This window comes from Salmo salar, chromosome 11 (genome assembly GCF_965601325.2).
Source record: "Salmo salar chromosome 11, fSalSal1, whole genome shotgun sequence".
Classification (NCBI taxonomy): domain Eukaryota; kingdom Metazoa; phylum Chordata; class Actinopteri; order Salmoniformes; family Salmonidae; genus Salmo; species Salmo salar.
The window spans coordinates 69,791,678-69,810,417 of record NC_138301.1 but is presented as its reverse complement, the minus strand read 5'-3'; the positions used below and the strand labels follow the sequence as shown (position 1 = coordinate 69,810,417).

General features: G+C 33.6%; 1 protein-coding gene across 4 annotated transcripts in view; it reads left to right on the top strand.

Moving 5' to 3' along the window:
• wdr59 (WD repeat domain 59) overlaps positions 1–18,740 on the top strand; it is a 199,221-nt gene that overhangs the window by 24,824 nt on the left and 155,657 nt on the right. For all 4 annotated transcript variants that reach the window (XM_045689784.2, XM_045689786.2, XM_045689785.2 and 1 more), the window contains exon 17: positions 567–720. In XM_045689784.2, the coding sequence (XP_045545740.1) occupies positions 567–720 (154 nt within the window). The remainder of the gene's footprint in view (positions 1–566; positions 721–18,740) is intronic.

Genomic DNA, 18,740 nt, shown 5'->3' with positions numbered 1-18,740 from the left:
GGGGTCCTTGTTAACCTGCCTCTGTGGATCCCCAGGTCCCTGTCGGCCATGTCTCCGTACCACAGTGGGGTCCTTGTTAACCTGTCTCTGTGGGTCCCCAGGTCCCTGTCGGCCCTGTCTCCGTACCACAGTGGGGTCCTTGTTAACCTGCCTCTGTGGGTCCCCCAGGTCCCTGTCGGCCCTGTCTCCGTACCACAGTGGGGTCCTTGTTAACCTGCCTCTGTGGGTCCCCAGGTCCCTGTCGGCCCTGTCTCCGTACCACAGTGGGGTCCTTGTTAACCTGCCTCTGTGGGTCCCCAGGTCCCTGTCGGCCCTGTCTCCGTACCACAGTGGGGTCCTTGTTAACCTGTCTCTGTGGGTCCCCAGGTCCCTGTCGGCCCTGTCTCCTATACCACAGTGGGGTCCTTGTTAACCTGCCTCTGTGGGTCCCCAGGTCCCTGTCGGCCCTGTCTCCTATACAACAGTGGGGTCCTTGTTAACCTGCCTCTGTGGGTCCCCAGGTCCCTGTCGGCCCTGTCTCCGTACCACAGTGGGGTCCTTGTTAACCTGCCTCTGTGGGTCCCCAGGTCTCTGTCGGCCCTGTCTGCATACCACAGTGGTGTCCTGACTCCTATGAAGATGCGTAGTGAGTCTCAGAGCTCTCTGAGGCTGTACAGCGGCAGCCCCACCCACACGGACAAGGACCACGTCTCCATATCATCATTCTACTACAAAGAACGGGTGAGACGCACACTGGGGAGCGTAGGACACACACACACACACACACACACACACACACACACACACACACACACACACACACACACACACACACACACACACACACACACACACACACACACACACACACACACACACACACACACACACACACACACTGGGGAGCGTAGGACACACACAACACACACACACTGGGGAGCGTAGGACACACACAACACACACACAACAAACACACAATCAGCCTGTTACCAACCCTTAGTAGACTTCTGGAAAAAAATGGTGTTTGACCAGATACAATGCTATTTCACAGTAAACAAATTGACAACAGACTTTCAGCACGCTAATAGGGAACGACGTTCAACAAGCACAGCTAATTACTGATGATTGGTTGAGAGAAATTGTGGGGGCTGTTTTGTTAGATTTCAGTGTGGCTTTTGACATAATCGATCATAGTCTGCTGGACTATGATCGATAATGGAATTCCCCAGGGTAGCTGTTTAGGCCCCTAGCTTTTTTTTTCAATCTTTACTAACGACATGCCACTGGCTTAACAACCCTATCAACAAGGCAGTCTCAACGGTGAAGAGGCGACTCCGGGATGCTGGCCTTCTAGGCAGAGTTCCTCTGTCCAGTGTCTGTGTTCTTTTGCCCATCTTAATCTTTTATGTTTTATTGGCCAGTCTGAGATATGGCTTTTTCTTTGCAACTCTGCCTAGAAGGCCAGCATCCCCGAGTCGCCTCTTCACTGTTGACGTTGAGACTGGTGTTTTGTGGGTACTATTTAATGAAGCTACCAGTTGAGGACTTGTGAGGCGTCTGTTTCTCAAACAAGACACTCTAATCAAATCAAATCAAATTTGTTTATATAGCCCTTCTTACATCAGCTGATATCTCAAAGTGCTGTACAGAAACCCAGCCTAAAACTCCAAACAGTAAGCAATGCCGGTGTAGAAGCACTGTGGCTAGGAAAAACTCCCTAGAAAGGCCATAACCTAGGAAGAAACCTAGAGAGGAACCAGGCTATGAGGGGTGGCCAGTCCTCTTCTGGCTGTGCCGGGTGGAGATTATAACAGCACATGGCCAAGATGTTCAAATGTTCATAAATGACCAGCATGGTCAAATAATAATAATGTCCTTGTCCTCTTGCTCAGTTGTGCACCGGGGCCTCCCACTCTTCTTTCTATTCTGGTTAGAGCCAGTTTGTGCTGTTCTGTGAAGAGAGTAGTACACAGCGTTGTACGAGATCTTCAGTTTCTTGGCAATTTCTCACATGGAATAGCCTTCATTTCTCAGAACAAGAATAGACTGATGAGTTTCAGAAGAAAGTACTTTGTTTCTGGCCATTTTGAGCCTGTAATCGAACCCACAAATGCTGATGCTCCAAATACTCAACTAGTCTAAAGAAGGACAGTTTTATTGCTTCTTTAATCAGAACAACAGTTTTCAGCTGTGCTAACATAATTGCAAAATGGTTTTCTAATGATCAATTAGCCTCTTAAAATGATAAACTTGGATAAGCAAACACAACGTGCCATTGGAAAACAGGAGTGATGTTTGCTGATAATGGGCCTCTGTACGACTATGTAGATATTCCATTAACAATCTGCAATTTCCAGCTACAATAGTCATTTACAACATTAACAATGTCTACACTGTATTTCTGATCAATTTGATGTTATTTTAATGGACAAAAAATGTGCTTTTCTTTAAACAAACAAATACATTTTTAAGTGGCCCCAAACTTTTGAACGGTAGTGTAGGTCATTCGTTATACTGTAGCCAGTAACTAGTAACTACCTAGGCCATTCATTATACTGTAGCTATAACTAGTAACTACCTGGGTCATTCATTATACTGTAGCTATAACTAGTAATTACCTAGGCCATTCATTATACTGTAGCTATAACTAGTAACTACCTAGGTCATTCATTATACTGTATCTATAACTAGTAACTACCTAGGTCATTCATTATACTGTATCTATAACTAGTACCTACTAGGTCATTCATTATACTGTAGCTATAACTAGTAACTACCTAGGTCATTCATTATACTGTAGCTATAACTAGTATCTATAACTAGTAACTACCTAGGTCATTCATTATACTGTAACTATAACTAGTAACTACCTAGGTCATTCATTATACTGTAGCTATAACTAGTAACTACCTAGGTCATTCATTACACTGTATCTATAACTAGTAACTACCTAGGTCATTCATTATACTGTATCTATAACTAGTAACTACCTAGGTCATTCATTATACTGTAGCCAGTAACTAGTAACTACTAGTGCATTCATTATACTGTATCTATAACTAGTAACTACCTAGGTCATTCATTATACTGTATCTATAACTAGTAACTACCTAGGTCATTCATTATACTGTAACTATAACTAGTAACTACCTAGGTCATTCATTATACTGTAGCCAGTAACTAGCAACTACTAGGGCATTCATTATACTGTAGCTATAACTAGTAACTACCTAGGTCATTCATTATACTGTAGCTATAACTAGTAACTACCTAGGTCATTCATTATAGTTTTATTGCTTATTTAATCAGAACAACAGTTTTCAGCTGTGCTAACATAATTGCAAAATGGCTTTCTAATGATCAATTAGCCTCTTAAAATGATAAACTTGGATAAGCAAACACAACGTGCCATTGGAAAACAGGAGTGATGGTTGCTGATAATGGGCCTCTGTACGCCTATGTAGATATTCCATTAACAATCTGCAATTTCCAGCTACAATAGTCATTTACAACATTAACAATGTCTACACTGTATTTCTGATCAATTTGATGTTATTTTGATGGACAAAAAATGTGCTTTTCTTTAAACAAACAAGTACATTTTTAAGTGGCCCCAAACTTTTGAAAGGTAGTGTAGGTCATTCGTTATACTGTAGCCAGTAACTAGTAACTACCTAGGCCATTTATAATACTGTAGCTATAACTAGTAACTACCTAGGTCATTCATTATACTGTAGCTATAACTAATAATTACCTAGGCCATTCATTATACTGTAGCTATAACTAGTAACTACCTAGGTCATTCATTATACTGTATCTATAACTAGTAACTTCCTAGGTCATTCATTATACTGTAGCTATAACTAGTATCTATAACTAGTAACTACCTAGGTCATTCATTATACTGTAACTATAACTAGTAACTACCTAGGTCATTCATTATACTGTAGCTATAACTAGTAACTACCTAGGTCATTCATTACACTGTATCTATAACTAGTAACTACCTAGGTCATTCATTATACTGTATCTATAACTAGTAACTACCTAGGTGATTCATTATACTGTAGCCAGTAACTAGTAACTACTAGTGCATTCATTATACTGTATCTATAACTAGTAACTACCTAGGTCATTCATTATACTGTATCTATAACTAGTAACTACCTAGGTCATTCATTATACTGTAGCCAGTAACTAGCAACTACTAGGGCATTCATTATACTGTAGCTATAACTAGTAACTACCTAGGTCATTCATTATAGTTTTATTGCTTCTTTAATCAGAACAACAGTTTTCAGCTGTGCTAACATAATTGCAAAATGGTTTTCTAATGATCAATTAGCCTCTTAAAATGATAAACTTGGATAAGCAAACACAACGTGCCATTGGAAAACAGGAGTGATGGTTGCTGATAATGGGCCTCTGTACGCCTATGTAGATATTCCATTAACAATCTGCAATTTCCAGCTACAATAGTCATTTACAACATTAACAATGTCTACACTGTATTTCTGATCAATTTGATGTTATTTTAATGGACAAAAAATGTGCTTTTCTTTAAACAAACAAATACATTTTTAAGTGGCCCCAAACTTTTGAACGGTAGTGTAGGTCATTCGTTATACTGTAGCCAGTAACTAGTAACTACCTAGGCCATTCATTATACTGTAGCTATAACTAGTAACTACCTAGGTCATTCATTATACTGTATCTATAACTAGTACCTACTAGGTCATTCATTATACTGTAGCTATAACTAGTAACTACCTAGGTCATTCATTATACTGTAGCTATAACTAGTATCTATAACTAGTAACTACCTAGGTCATTCATTATACTGTAACTATAACTAGTAACTACCTAGGTCATTCATTATACTGTAGCTATAACTAGTAACTACCTAGGTCATTCATTACACTGTATCTATAACTAGTAACTACCTAGGTCATTCATTATACTGTATCTATAACTAGTAACTACCTAGGTCATTCATTATACTGTAGCCAGTAACTAGTAACTACTAGTGCATTCATTATACTGTATCTATAACTAGTAACTACCTAGGTCATTAATTATACTGTATCTATAACTAGTAACTACCTAGGTCATTCATTATACTGTAACTATAACTAGTAACTACCTAGGTCATTCATTATACTGTAGCCAGTAACTAGCAACTACTAGGGCATTCATTATACTGTAGCTATAACTAGTAACTACCTAGGTCATTCATTATACTGTATCTATAACTAGTAACTTCCTAGGTCATTCATTATACTGTAGCTATAACTAGTATCTATAACTAGTAACTACCTAGGTCATTCATTATACTGTAACTATAACTAGTAACTACCTAGGTCATTCATTATACTGTAGCTATAACTAGTAACTACCTAGGTCATTCATTACACTGTATCTATAACTAGTAACTACCTAGGTCATTCATTATACTGTATCTATAACTAGTAACTACCTAGGTGATTCATTATACTGTAGCCAGTAACTAGTAACTACTAGTGCATTCATTATACTGTATCTATAACTAGTAACTACCTAGGTCATTCATTATACTGTATCTATAACTAGTAACTACCTAGGTCATTCATTACACTGTAGCCAGTAACTAGCAACTACTAGGGCATTCATTATACTGTAGCTATAACTAGTAACTACCTAGGTCATTCATTATACTGTAGCTATAACTAGTAACTACCTAGGTCATTCATTATAGTTTTATTGCTTCTTTAATCAGAACAACAGTTTTCAGCTGTGCTAACATAATTGCAAAATGGTTTTCTAATGATCAATTAGCCTCTTAAAATGATAAACTTGGATAAGCAAACACAACGTGCCATTGGAAAACAGGAGTGATGTTTGCTGATAATGGGCCTCTGTACGACTATGTAGATATTCCATTAACAATCTGCAATTTCCAGCTACAATAGTCATTTACAACATTAACAATGTCTACACTGTATTTCTGATCAATTTGATGTTATTTTGATGGACAAAAAAATGTGCTTTTCTTTAAACAAACAAGTACATTTTTAAGTGGCCCCAAACTTTTGAACGGTAGTGTAGGTCATTCGTTATACTGTAGCCAGTAACTAGTAACTACCTAGGCCATTCATTATACTGTAGCTATAACTTGTAACTACCTAGGTCATTCATTATGCTGTAGCTATAACTAATAATTACCTAGGCCATTCATTATACTGTAGCTATAACTAGTAACTACCTAGGTCATTCATTATACTGTATCTATAACTAGTAACTTCCTAGGTCATTCATTATACTGTAGCTATAACTAGTATCTATAATATTAACTACCTAGGTCATTCATTATACTGTAACTATAACTAGTAACTACCTAGGTCATTCATTATACTGTAGCTATAACTAGTAACTACCTAGGTCATTCATTACACTGTATCTATAACTAGTAACTACCTAGGTCATTCATTATACTGTATCTATAACTAGTAACTACCTAGGTGATTCATTATACTGTAGCCAGTAACTAGTAACTACTAGTGCATTCATTATACTGTATCTATAACTAGTAACTACCTAGGTCATTCATTATACTGTATCTATAACTAGTAACTACCTAGGTCATTCATTATACTGTAGCCAGTAACTAGCAACTACTAGGGCATTCATTATACTGTAGCTATAACTAGTAACTACCTAGGTCATTCATTATACTGTAGCTATAACTAGTAACTACCTAGGTCATTCATTATAGTTTTATTGCTTCTTTAATCAGAACAACAGTTTTCAGCTGTGCTAACATAATTGCAAAATGGTTTTCTAATGATCAATTAGCCTCTTAAAATGATAAACTTGGATAAGCAAACACAACGTGCCATTGGAAAACAGGAGTGATGGTTGCTGATAATGGGCCTCTGTACGCCTATGTAGATATTCCATTAACAATCTGCAATTTCCAGCTACAATAGTCATTTACAACATTAACAATGTCTACACTGTATTTCTGATCAATTTGATGTTATTTTAATGGACAAAAAATGTGCTTTTCTTTAAACAAACAAGTACATTTTTAAGTGGCCCCAAACTTTTGAACGGTAGTGTAGGTCATTCGTTATACTGTAGCCAGTAACTAGTAACTACCTAGGCCATTCATTATACTGTAGCTATAACTAGTAACTACCTAGGTCATTCATTATACTGTATCTATAACTAGTACCTACTAGGTCATTCATTATACTGTAGCTATAACTAGTAACTACCTAGGTCATTCATTATACTGTAGCTATAACTAGTATCTATAACTAGTAACTACCTAGGTCATTCATTATACTGTAACTATAACTAGTAACTACCTAGGTCATTCATTATACTGTAGCTATAACTAGTAACTACCTAGGTCAGTCATTACACTGTATCTATAACTAGTAACTACCTAGGTCATTCATTATACTGTATCTATAACTAGTAACTACCTAGGTCATTCATTATACTGTAGCCAGTAACTAGTAACTACTAGTGCATTCATTATACTGTATCTATAACTAGTACCTACTAGGTCATTCATTATACTGTAGCTATAACTAGTAACTACCTAGGTCATTCATTATACTGTATCTATAACTAGTAACTTCCTAGGTCATTCATTATACTGTAGCTATAACTAGTATCTATAACTAGTAACTACCTAGGTCATTCATTATACTGTAACTATAACTAGTAACTACCTAGGTCATTCATTATACTGTAGCTATAACTAGTAACTACCTAGGTCATTCATTACACTGTATCTATAACTAGTAACTACCTAGGTCATTCATTATACTGTATCTATAACTAGTAACTACCTAGGTGATTCATTATACTGTAGCCAGTAACTAGTAACTACTAGTGCATTCATTATACTGTATCTATAACTAGTAACTACCTAGGTCATTCATTATACTGTATCTATAACTAGTAACTACCTAGGTCATTCATTACACTGTAGCCAGTAACTAGCAACTACTAGGGCATTCATTATACTGTAGCTATAACTAGTAACTACCTAGGTCATTCATTATACTGTAGCTATAACTAGTAACTACCTAGGTCATTCATTATAGTTTTATTGCTTCTTTAATCAGAACAACAGTTTTCAGCTGTGCTAACATAATTGCAAAATGGTTTTCTAATGATCAATTAGCCTCTTAAAATGATAAACTTGGATAAGCAAACACAACGTGCCATTGGAAAACAGGAGTGATGTTTGCTGATAATGGGCCTCTGTACGCCTATGTAGATATTCCATTAACAATCTGCAATTTCCAGCTACAATAGTCATTTACAACATTAACAATGTCTACACTGTATTTCTGATCAATTTGATGTTATTTTAATGGACAAAAAATGTGCTTTTCTTTAAACAAACAAGTACATTTTTAAGTGGCCCCAAACTTTTGAACGGTAGTGTAGGTCATTCGTTATACTGTAGCCAGTAACTAGTAACTACCTAGGCCATTCATTATACTGTAGCTATAACTAGTAACTACCTAGGTCATTCATTATACTGTAGCTATAACTAATAATTACCTAGGCCATTCATTATACTGTAGCTATAACTAGTAACTACCTAGGTCATTCATTATACTGTATCCATAACTAGTAACTACCTAGGTCATTCATTATACTGTATCTATAACTAGTACCTACTAGGTCATTCATTATACTGTAGCTATAACTAGTAACTACCTAGGTCATTCATTATACTGTAGCTATAACTAGTGTCTATAACTAGTAACTACCTTGGTCATTCATTATACTGTAACTATAACTAGTAACTACCTAGATCATCCATTATACTGTAGCTATAACTAGTAACTACCTAGGTCATTCATTACACTGTATCTATAACTAGTAACTACCTAGGTCATTCATTATACTGTATCTATAACTAGTAACTACCTAGGTGATTCATTATACTGTAGCCAGTAACTAGTAACTACTAGTGCATTCATTATACTGTATCTATAACTAGTAACTACCTAGGTCATTCATTATACTGTAGCCAGTAACTAGCAACTACTAGGGCATTCATTATACTGTAGCTGTAACTAGTAACTACCTAGGTCATTCATTATACTGTAACTATAACTAGTAACTACCTAGGTCATTCATTATACTGTAGCCAGTAACTAGCAACTACTAGGGCATTCATTATACTGTAGCTATAACAAATAACTACCTAGGTCATTCATTATACTGTAACTAGCAACTATTAGGTCATTCATTATACTGTATCTATAACTAGTAACTACCTAGGTCATTCATTATACTGTATCTATAACTAGTAACTACCTAGGTCATTCATTATACTGTAGCCAGTAACTAGCAACTACGAGGGCATTCATTATACTGTAGCTATAACTAGTAACTACCTAGGTCATTCATTATGCTGTAACTAGGACCTACCTAGGTGATTCATTATACTGTATCTATAACTAGTAACTACCTAGGTCATTCATTATACTGTATCTATAAGTAGTAACTAACTAGGTCATTCATTATACTGTAACTAGTAACTACTAGGTCATTCATTATACTGTATCTATAACTAGTACCTACTAGGTCATTCCAAATACTGTAGCTATAATTAGTAACTACCAGTTCATTCATTATACTGTATCTATAACTAGTACCTACTAGGTTATTAATTATACTGTAGCTATAACTAGTAACTACCTAGGTCATTCATTATACTGTAGCTATAACTAGTAACTACCTAGGTCATTCATTATGCTGTAACTAGTAACTACCTAGGTGATTCATTATACTGTATCTATAACTAGTAACTACCTAGGTCATTCATTATACTGTATCTATAACTAGTAACTAACTAGGTCATTCATTATACTGTAACTACTAGGTCATTCATTATACTGTATCTATAACTAGTAACTACCTAGGTCATTCATTATTCTGTAACTAGTAACTAACTAGGTCATTCATTATACTGTATCTATAACTAGTAACTATCTAGGTCATTCATTATACTGTAACTATAACTAGTAACTACCTAGGTCATTCATTATACTGTATCTATAACTAGTACCTAGTAGGTCATTCCAAATACTGTAGCTATAATTAGTAACTACCAGGTCATTAATTATACTGTATCTATAACTAGTACCTACTAGGTTATTAATTATACTGTAGCTATAACTAGTAACGAACTAGGTCATTCATTATACTGTAACTAGTAACTACTAGGTCATTCATTATACTGTATCTATAACTAGTAACTAACTAGGTCATTCATTATACTGTAACTAGTAACTAACTAGGTCATTCATTATACTGTATCTATAACTAGTAACTACCTAGGTCATTCATTATTCTGTAACTAGTAACTACTAGGTCATTCATTATATTTTATCTATAACTAGTAACTACCTAGGTCATTAATTATACTGTATCTATAACTAGTAACTACCTAGGTCATTCATTATACTGTATCTATTACTAGTAACTAACTAGGTCATTCATTATACTTTAACTAGTAACTACTAGGTCATTCATTATACTGTATCTATAACTAGTAACTACCTAGGTCATTCATTATACTGTAACTAGTAACTACTAGGTCATTCATTATACTGTATCTTTAACTAGTAACTACCTAGGTCATTCATTATACTGTAACTATAACTAGTAAATACTAGGTCATTATACTGTAGCGAGTAACTAGTAACTACCTAGGTCATTCATTATACTGTATCTATAACTAGTAACTACCTAGGTCATTCATTATACTGTATCTATAACTAGTAACTACCTTGGTCATTCATTATACTGTAGCTATAACTAGTAACTACCTAGGTCATTCATTATACTGTATCTATAACTAGTAACTACCTAGGTCATTTATTATACTGTAGCCAGTATCTAGTAACTACCCAGGTCATTCATTATACTGTATCTATAACTAGTACCTACTAGGTCATTCATTATACTGTATCTATAACTAGTAACTACCTAGGTCATTCATTATACTGTATCTATAACTTGTAACTACCTAGGTCATTCATTATACTGTAGCTATAACTAGTAACTACCTAAGTCATTCATTATACTGTATCTATAACTAGTAACTAAGTAGGTCATTCATTATACTGTATAACTAGTAACTAAGTAGGTCATTCATTATACTGTATCTATAACTAGTAACTACCTAGGTCATTCATTATACTGTATCTATAACTAGTACCTACTAGGTCATTCCAAATACTGTAGCTATAATTAGTAACTACCAGGTCATTCATTATACTGTATCTATAACTAGTACCTACTAGGTTATTAATTATACTGTAGCTATAACTAGTAACTAACTAGGTCATTCATTATACTGTAACTAGTAACTACCTAGGTCATTCATTATACTGTAACTATAACTAGTAAATACTAGGTCATTATACTGTAGCGAGTAACTAGTAACTACCTAGGTCATTCATTATACTGTATCTATAACTAGTAACTACCTAGGTCATTCATTATACTGTATCTATAACTAGTAACTACCTTGGTCATTCATTATACTGTAGCTATAACTAGTAACTACCTAGGTCATTCATTATACTGTAACTATAACTAGTAAATACTAGGTCATTATACTGTAGCGAGTAACTAGTAACTACCTAGGTCATTCATTATACTGTATCTATAACTAGTAACTACCTAGGTCATTCATTATACTGTATCTATAACTAGTAACTACCTTGGTCATTCATTATACTGTAGCTATAACTAGTAACTACCTAGGTCATTCATTATACTGTATCTATAACTAGTAACTACCTAGGTCATTTATTATACTGTAGCCAGTATCTAGTAACTACCCAGGTCATTCATTATACTGTATCTATAACTAGTACCTACTAGGTCATTCATTATACTGTATCTATAACTAGTAACTACCTAGGTCATTCATTATACTGTATCTATAACTTGTAACTACCTAGGTCATTCATTATACTGTAGCTATAACTAGTAACTACCTAAGTCATTCATTATACTGTATCTATAACTAGTAACTAAGTAGGTCATTCATTATACTGTATAACTAGTAACTAAGTAGGTCATTCATTATACTGTATCTATAACTAGTAACTACCTAGGTCATTCATTATACTGTATCTATAACTAGTACCTACTAGGTCATTCCAAATACTGTAGCTATAATTAGTAACTACCAGGTCATTCATTATACTGTATCTATAACTAGTACCTACTAGGTTATTAATTATACTGTAGCTATAACTAGTAACTAACTAGGTCATTCATTATACTGTAACTAGTAACTACTAGGTCATTCATTATACTGTATCTATAACTAGTAACTACCTAGGTCATTCATTATACTGTAACTAGTAACTAACTAGGCCATTCATTATACTGTATCTATAACTAGTAACTACCTAGGTCATTCATTATACTGTATCTATAACTAGTACCTACTAGGTCATTCCAAATACTGTAGCTATAATTAGTAACTACCAGTTCATTCATTATACTGTATCTATAACTAGTACCTACTAGGTTATTAATTATACTGTAGCTATAACTAGTAACTAACTAGGTCATTCATTATACTGTAACTAGCAACTATTAGGTCATTCATTATACTGTATCTATAACTAGTAACTACCTAGGTCATTCATTATACTGTATCTATAACTAGTAACTACCTAGGTCATTCATTATACTGTAGCCAGTAACTAGCAACTACGAGGGCATTCATTATACTGTAGCTATAACTAGTAACTACCTAGGTCATTCATTATGCTGTAACTAGTAACTACCTAGGTGATTCATTATACTGTATCTATAACTAGTAACTACCTAGGTCATTCATTATACTGTATCTATAACTAGTAACTAACTAGGTCATTCATTATACTGTAACTAGTAACTACTAGGTCATTCATTATACTGTATCTATAACTAGTAACTACCTAGGTCATTCATTATTCTGTAACTAGTAACTAACTAGGTCATTCATTATACTGTATCTATAACTAGTAACTACCTAGGTCATTCATTATACTGTAACTAGCAACTACTAGGTCATTCATTATACTGTATCTATAACTAGTAACTACCTAGGTCATTCATTATACTGTAACTAGTAACTAACTAGGTCATTCATTATACTGTATCTATAACTAGTAACTATCTAGGTCATTCATTATACTGTAACTATAACTAGTAACTACCTAGGTCATTCATTATACTGTATCTATAACTAGTACCTAGTAGGTCATTCCAAATACTGTAGCTATAATTAGTAACTACCAGGTCATTCATTATACTGTATCTATAACTAGTACCTACTAGGTTATTAATTATACTGTAGCTATAACTAGTAACTAACTAGGTCATTCATTATACTGTAACTAGTAACTACTAGGTCATTCATTATACTGTATCTATAACTAGTAACTACCTAGGTCATTCATTATACTGTAACTAGTAACTAACTAGGTCATTCATTATACTGTATCTATAACTAGTAACTACCTAGGTCATTCATTATTCTGTAACTAGTAACTACTAGGTCATTCATTATATTTTATCTATAACTAGTAACTACCTAGGTCATTCATTATACTGTATCTATAACTAGTAACTACCTAGGTCATTCATTATACTGTATCTATTACTAGTAACTAACTAGGTCATTCATTATACTGTAACTAGTAACTACTAGGTCATTCATTATACTGTATCTATAACTAGTAACTACCTAGGTCATTCATTATACTGTAACTAGTAACTACTAGGTCATTCATTATACTGTATCTTTAACTAGTAACTACCTAGGTCATTCATTATACTGTAACTATAACTAGTAAATACTAGGTCATTCATTATACTGTAGCCAGTAACTAGTAACTACCTAGGTCATTCATTATACTGTATCTCCAACTAGTAACTACTAGGTCATTCATTATACTGTAGCCAGTAACTAGTACCTACCTAGATCATTCATTATACTGTATCTATAACTAGTAACTACCTAGGTCATTCATTATACTGTATCTATAACTAGTAACTACCTTGGTCATTCATTATACTGTAGCTATAACTAGTAACTACCTAGGTCATTCATTATACTGTATCTATAACTAGTAACTACCTAGGTCATTTATTATACTGTAACCAGTAACTAGTAACTACCTAGGTCATTCATTATACTGTATCTATAGCTAGTACCTACTAGGTCATTCATTATACTGTAGCTATAACTAGTAACTACCTAGGTCATTCATTAAACTGTATCTATAACTAGTAACTACCTAGGTCATTCATTATACTGTATCTATAACTAGTACCTACTACGTCATTCATTATACTGTAGCTATAACTAGTAACTACCTAGGTCATTCATTATACTGTAGCTATAACTAGTATCTATAACTAGTAACTACCTAGGTCATTCATTTTACTGTAACTATAACTAGTAACTACCTAGGCCATTCATTATACTGTAGCTATAACTAGTAACTACCTAGGTCATTCATTACACTGTATCTATAACTAGTAACTACCTAGGTCATTCATTATACTGTATCTATAACTAGTAACTACCTAGGTCATTCATTATACTGTAGCCAGTAACTAGTAACTACTAGTGCATTCATTTATACTGTATCTATAACTAGTTACTACCTAGGTCATTCATTATACTGTATCTATAACTAGTAACTAACTAGGTCATTCATTATACTGTAGCCAGTAACTAGTAACTACTGGGGCATTCATTATACCTTAGCTATAACTAGTAACTACCTAGGTCATTCATTATACTGTAACTATAACTAGTAACTACATAGGTCATTCATTATACTGTAGCCAGTAACTAGCAACTACTAGGGCATTCATTATACTGTTGCTATAACTAGTAACTAACTAGGTCATTCATTATACTGTAACTAGTAACTACTAGGTCATTCATTATACTGTATCTATAACTAGTAACTACCTAGGTCATTCATTATACTGTAACTAGTAACTAACTAGGTAATTCATTATACTGTATCTATAACTAGTAACTATCTAGGTCATTCATTATACTGTAACTATAACTAGTAACTACCTAGGTCATTCATTATACTGTATCTATAACTAGTACCTAGTAGGTCATTCCAAATACTGTAGCTATAATTAGTAACTACCAGGTCATTCATTATACTGTATCTATAACTAGTACCTACTAGGTTATTAATTATACTGTAGCTATTACTAGTAACTAACTAGGTCATTCATTATACTGTAACTAGTAACTACTAGGTCATTCATTATACTGTATCTATAACTAGTAACTACCTAGGTCATTCATTATACTGTAACTAGTAACTAACTAGGTCATTCATTATACTGTATCTATAACTAGTAACTACCTAGGTCATTCATTATTCTGTAACTAGTAACTACTAGGTCATTCATTATATTTTATCTATAACTAGTAACTACCTAGGTCATTCATTATACTGTATCTATAACTAGTAACTACCTAGGTCATTCATTATACTGTATCTATTACTAGTAACTAACTAGGTCATTCATTATACTGTAACTAGTAACTACTAGGTCATTCATTATACTGTATCTATAACTAGTAACTACCTAGGTCATTCATTATACTGTAACTAGTAACTACTAGGTCATTCATTATACTGTATCTTTAACTAGTAACTACCTAGGTCATTCATTATACTGTAACTATAACTAGTAAATACTAGGTCATTCATTATACTGTAGCCAGTAACTAGCAACTACTAGGGCATTCATTATACTGTAGCTATAACTAGTAACTACCTAGGTCATTCATTATACTGTAGCCAGTAACTAGTAACTACCCAGGTCATTCATTATACTGTATCTATAACTAGTACCTAATAGGTCATTCATTATACTGTATCTATAACTAGTAACTACCTAGGTCATTCATTATACTGTAACTAGTAACTACTAGGTCATTCATTATACTGTATCTTTAACTAGTAACTACCTAGGTCATTCATTATACTGTAACTATAACTAGTAAATACTAGGTCATTCATTATACTGTAGCCAGTAACTAGCAACTACTAGGGCATTCATTATACTGTAGCTATAACTAGTGACTACCTAGGTCATTCATTATACTGTAGCTATAACTAGTACCTAATAGGTCATTCATTATACTGTATCTATAACTAGTACCTACTAGGTCATTCATTATACTGTATCTATAACTAGTACCTACTAGGTCATTCCAAATACTGTAGCTATAATTAGTAACTACCAGGTCATTCATTATACTGTATCTATAACTAGTACCTACTAGGTTATTAATTATACTGTAGCTATAACTAGTAACTACCTAGGTCATTCATTATACTGTAACTAGTAACTACTAGGTCATTCATTATACTGTATCTATAACTAGTAACTACCTAGGTCATTCATTATACTGTAACTAGTAACTAACTAGGTCATTCATTATACTGTATCTATAACTAGTAACTACCTTGGTCATTCATTATACTGTAGCTATAACTAGTAACTACCTAGGTCATTCATTAAACTGTATCTATATCTAGTAACTACCTAGGTCATTCATTATACTGTATCTATAACTAGTACCTACTAGGTCATTCATTATACTGTAGCTATAACTAGTAACTACCTAGGTCATTCATTATACTGTAGCTATAACTAGTATCTATAACAGGTAACTACCTAGGTCATTCATTTTACTGTAACTATAACTAGTAACTACCTAGGCCATTCATTATACTGTAGCTATAACTAGTAACTACCTAGGTCATTCATTACACTGTATCTATAACTAGTAACTACCTAGGTCATTCATTATACTGTATCTATAACTAGTAACTACTAGGTCATTCATTATATTTTATCTATAACTAGTAACTACCTAGGTCATTCATTATACTGTATCTATAACTAGTAACTACCTAGGTCATTCGTTATACTGTATCTATTACTAGTAACTAACTAGGTCATTCATTATACTGTAACTAGTAACTACTAGGTCATTCATTATACTGTATCTATAACTAGTAACTACCTAGGTCATTCATTATACTGTAACTAGTAACTACTAGGTCATTCATTATACTGTATCTTTAACTAGTAACTACCTAGGTCATTCATTATACTGTAACTATAACTAGTAAATACTAGGTCATTCATTATACTGTAGCCAGTAACTAGCAACTACTAGGGCATTCATTATACTGTAGCTATAACTAGTAACTACCTAGGTCATTCATTATACTGTAGCCAGTAACTAGTAACTACCCAGGTCATTCATTATACTGTATCTATAACTAGTACCTAATAGGTCATTCATTATACTGTATCTATAACTAGTAACTACCTAGGTCATTCATTATACTGTAGCCAGTAACTAGTAACTACTAGTGCATTCATTTATACTGTATCTATAACTAGTTACTACCTAGGTCATTCATTATACTGTATCTATAACTAGTAACTAACTAGGTCATTCATTATACTGTAGCCAGTAACTAGTAACTACTGGGGCATTCATTATACCTTAGCTATAACTAGTAACTACCTAGGTCATTCATTATACTGTAACTATAACTAGTAACTACATAGGTCATTCATTATACTGTAGCCAGTAACTAGCAACTACTAGGGCATTCATTATACTGTTGCTATAACTAGTAACTAACTAGGTCATTCATTATACTGTAACTAGTAACTACTAGGTCATTCATTATACTGTATCTATAACTAGTAACTACCTAGGTCATTCATTATACTGTAACTAGTAACTAACTAGGTAATTCATTATACTGTATCTATAACTAGTAACTATCTAGGTCATTCATTATACTGTAACTATAACTAGTAACTACCTAGGTCATTCATTATACTGTATCTATAACTAGTACCTAGTAGGTCATTCCAAATACTGTAGCTATAATTAGTAACTACCAGGTCATTCATTATACTGTATCTATAACTAGTACCTACTAGGTTATTAATTATACTGTAGCTATTACTAGTAACTAACTAGGTCATTCATTATACTGTAACTAGTAACTACTAGGTCATTCATTATACTGTATCTATAACTAGTAACTACCTAGGTCATTCATTATACTGTAACTAGTAACTAACTAGGTCATTCATTATACTGTATCTATAACTAGTAACTACCTAGGTCATTCATTATTCTGTAACTAGTAACTACTAGGTCATTCATTATATTTTATCTATAACTAGTAACTACCTAGGTCATTCATTATACTGTATCTATAACTAGTAACTACCTAGGTCATTCATTATACTGTATCTATTACTAGTAACTAACTAGGTCATTCATTATACTGTAACTAGTAACTACTAGGTCATTCATTATACTGTATCTATAACTAGTAACTACCTAGGTCATTCATTATACTGTAACTAGTAACTACTAGGTCATTCATTATACTGTATCTTTAACTAGTAACTACCTAGGTCATTCATTATACTGTAACTATAACTAGTAAATACTAGGTCATTCATTATACTGTAGCCAGTAACTAGCAACTACTAGGTCATTCATTATACTGTAGCTATAACTAGTAACTACCTAGGTCATTCATTATACTGTAGCCAGTAACTAGTAACTACCCAGGTCATTCATTATACTGTATCTATAACTAGTACCTAATAGGTCATTCATTATACTGTATCTATAACTA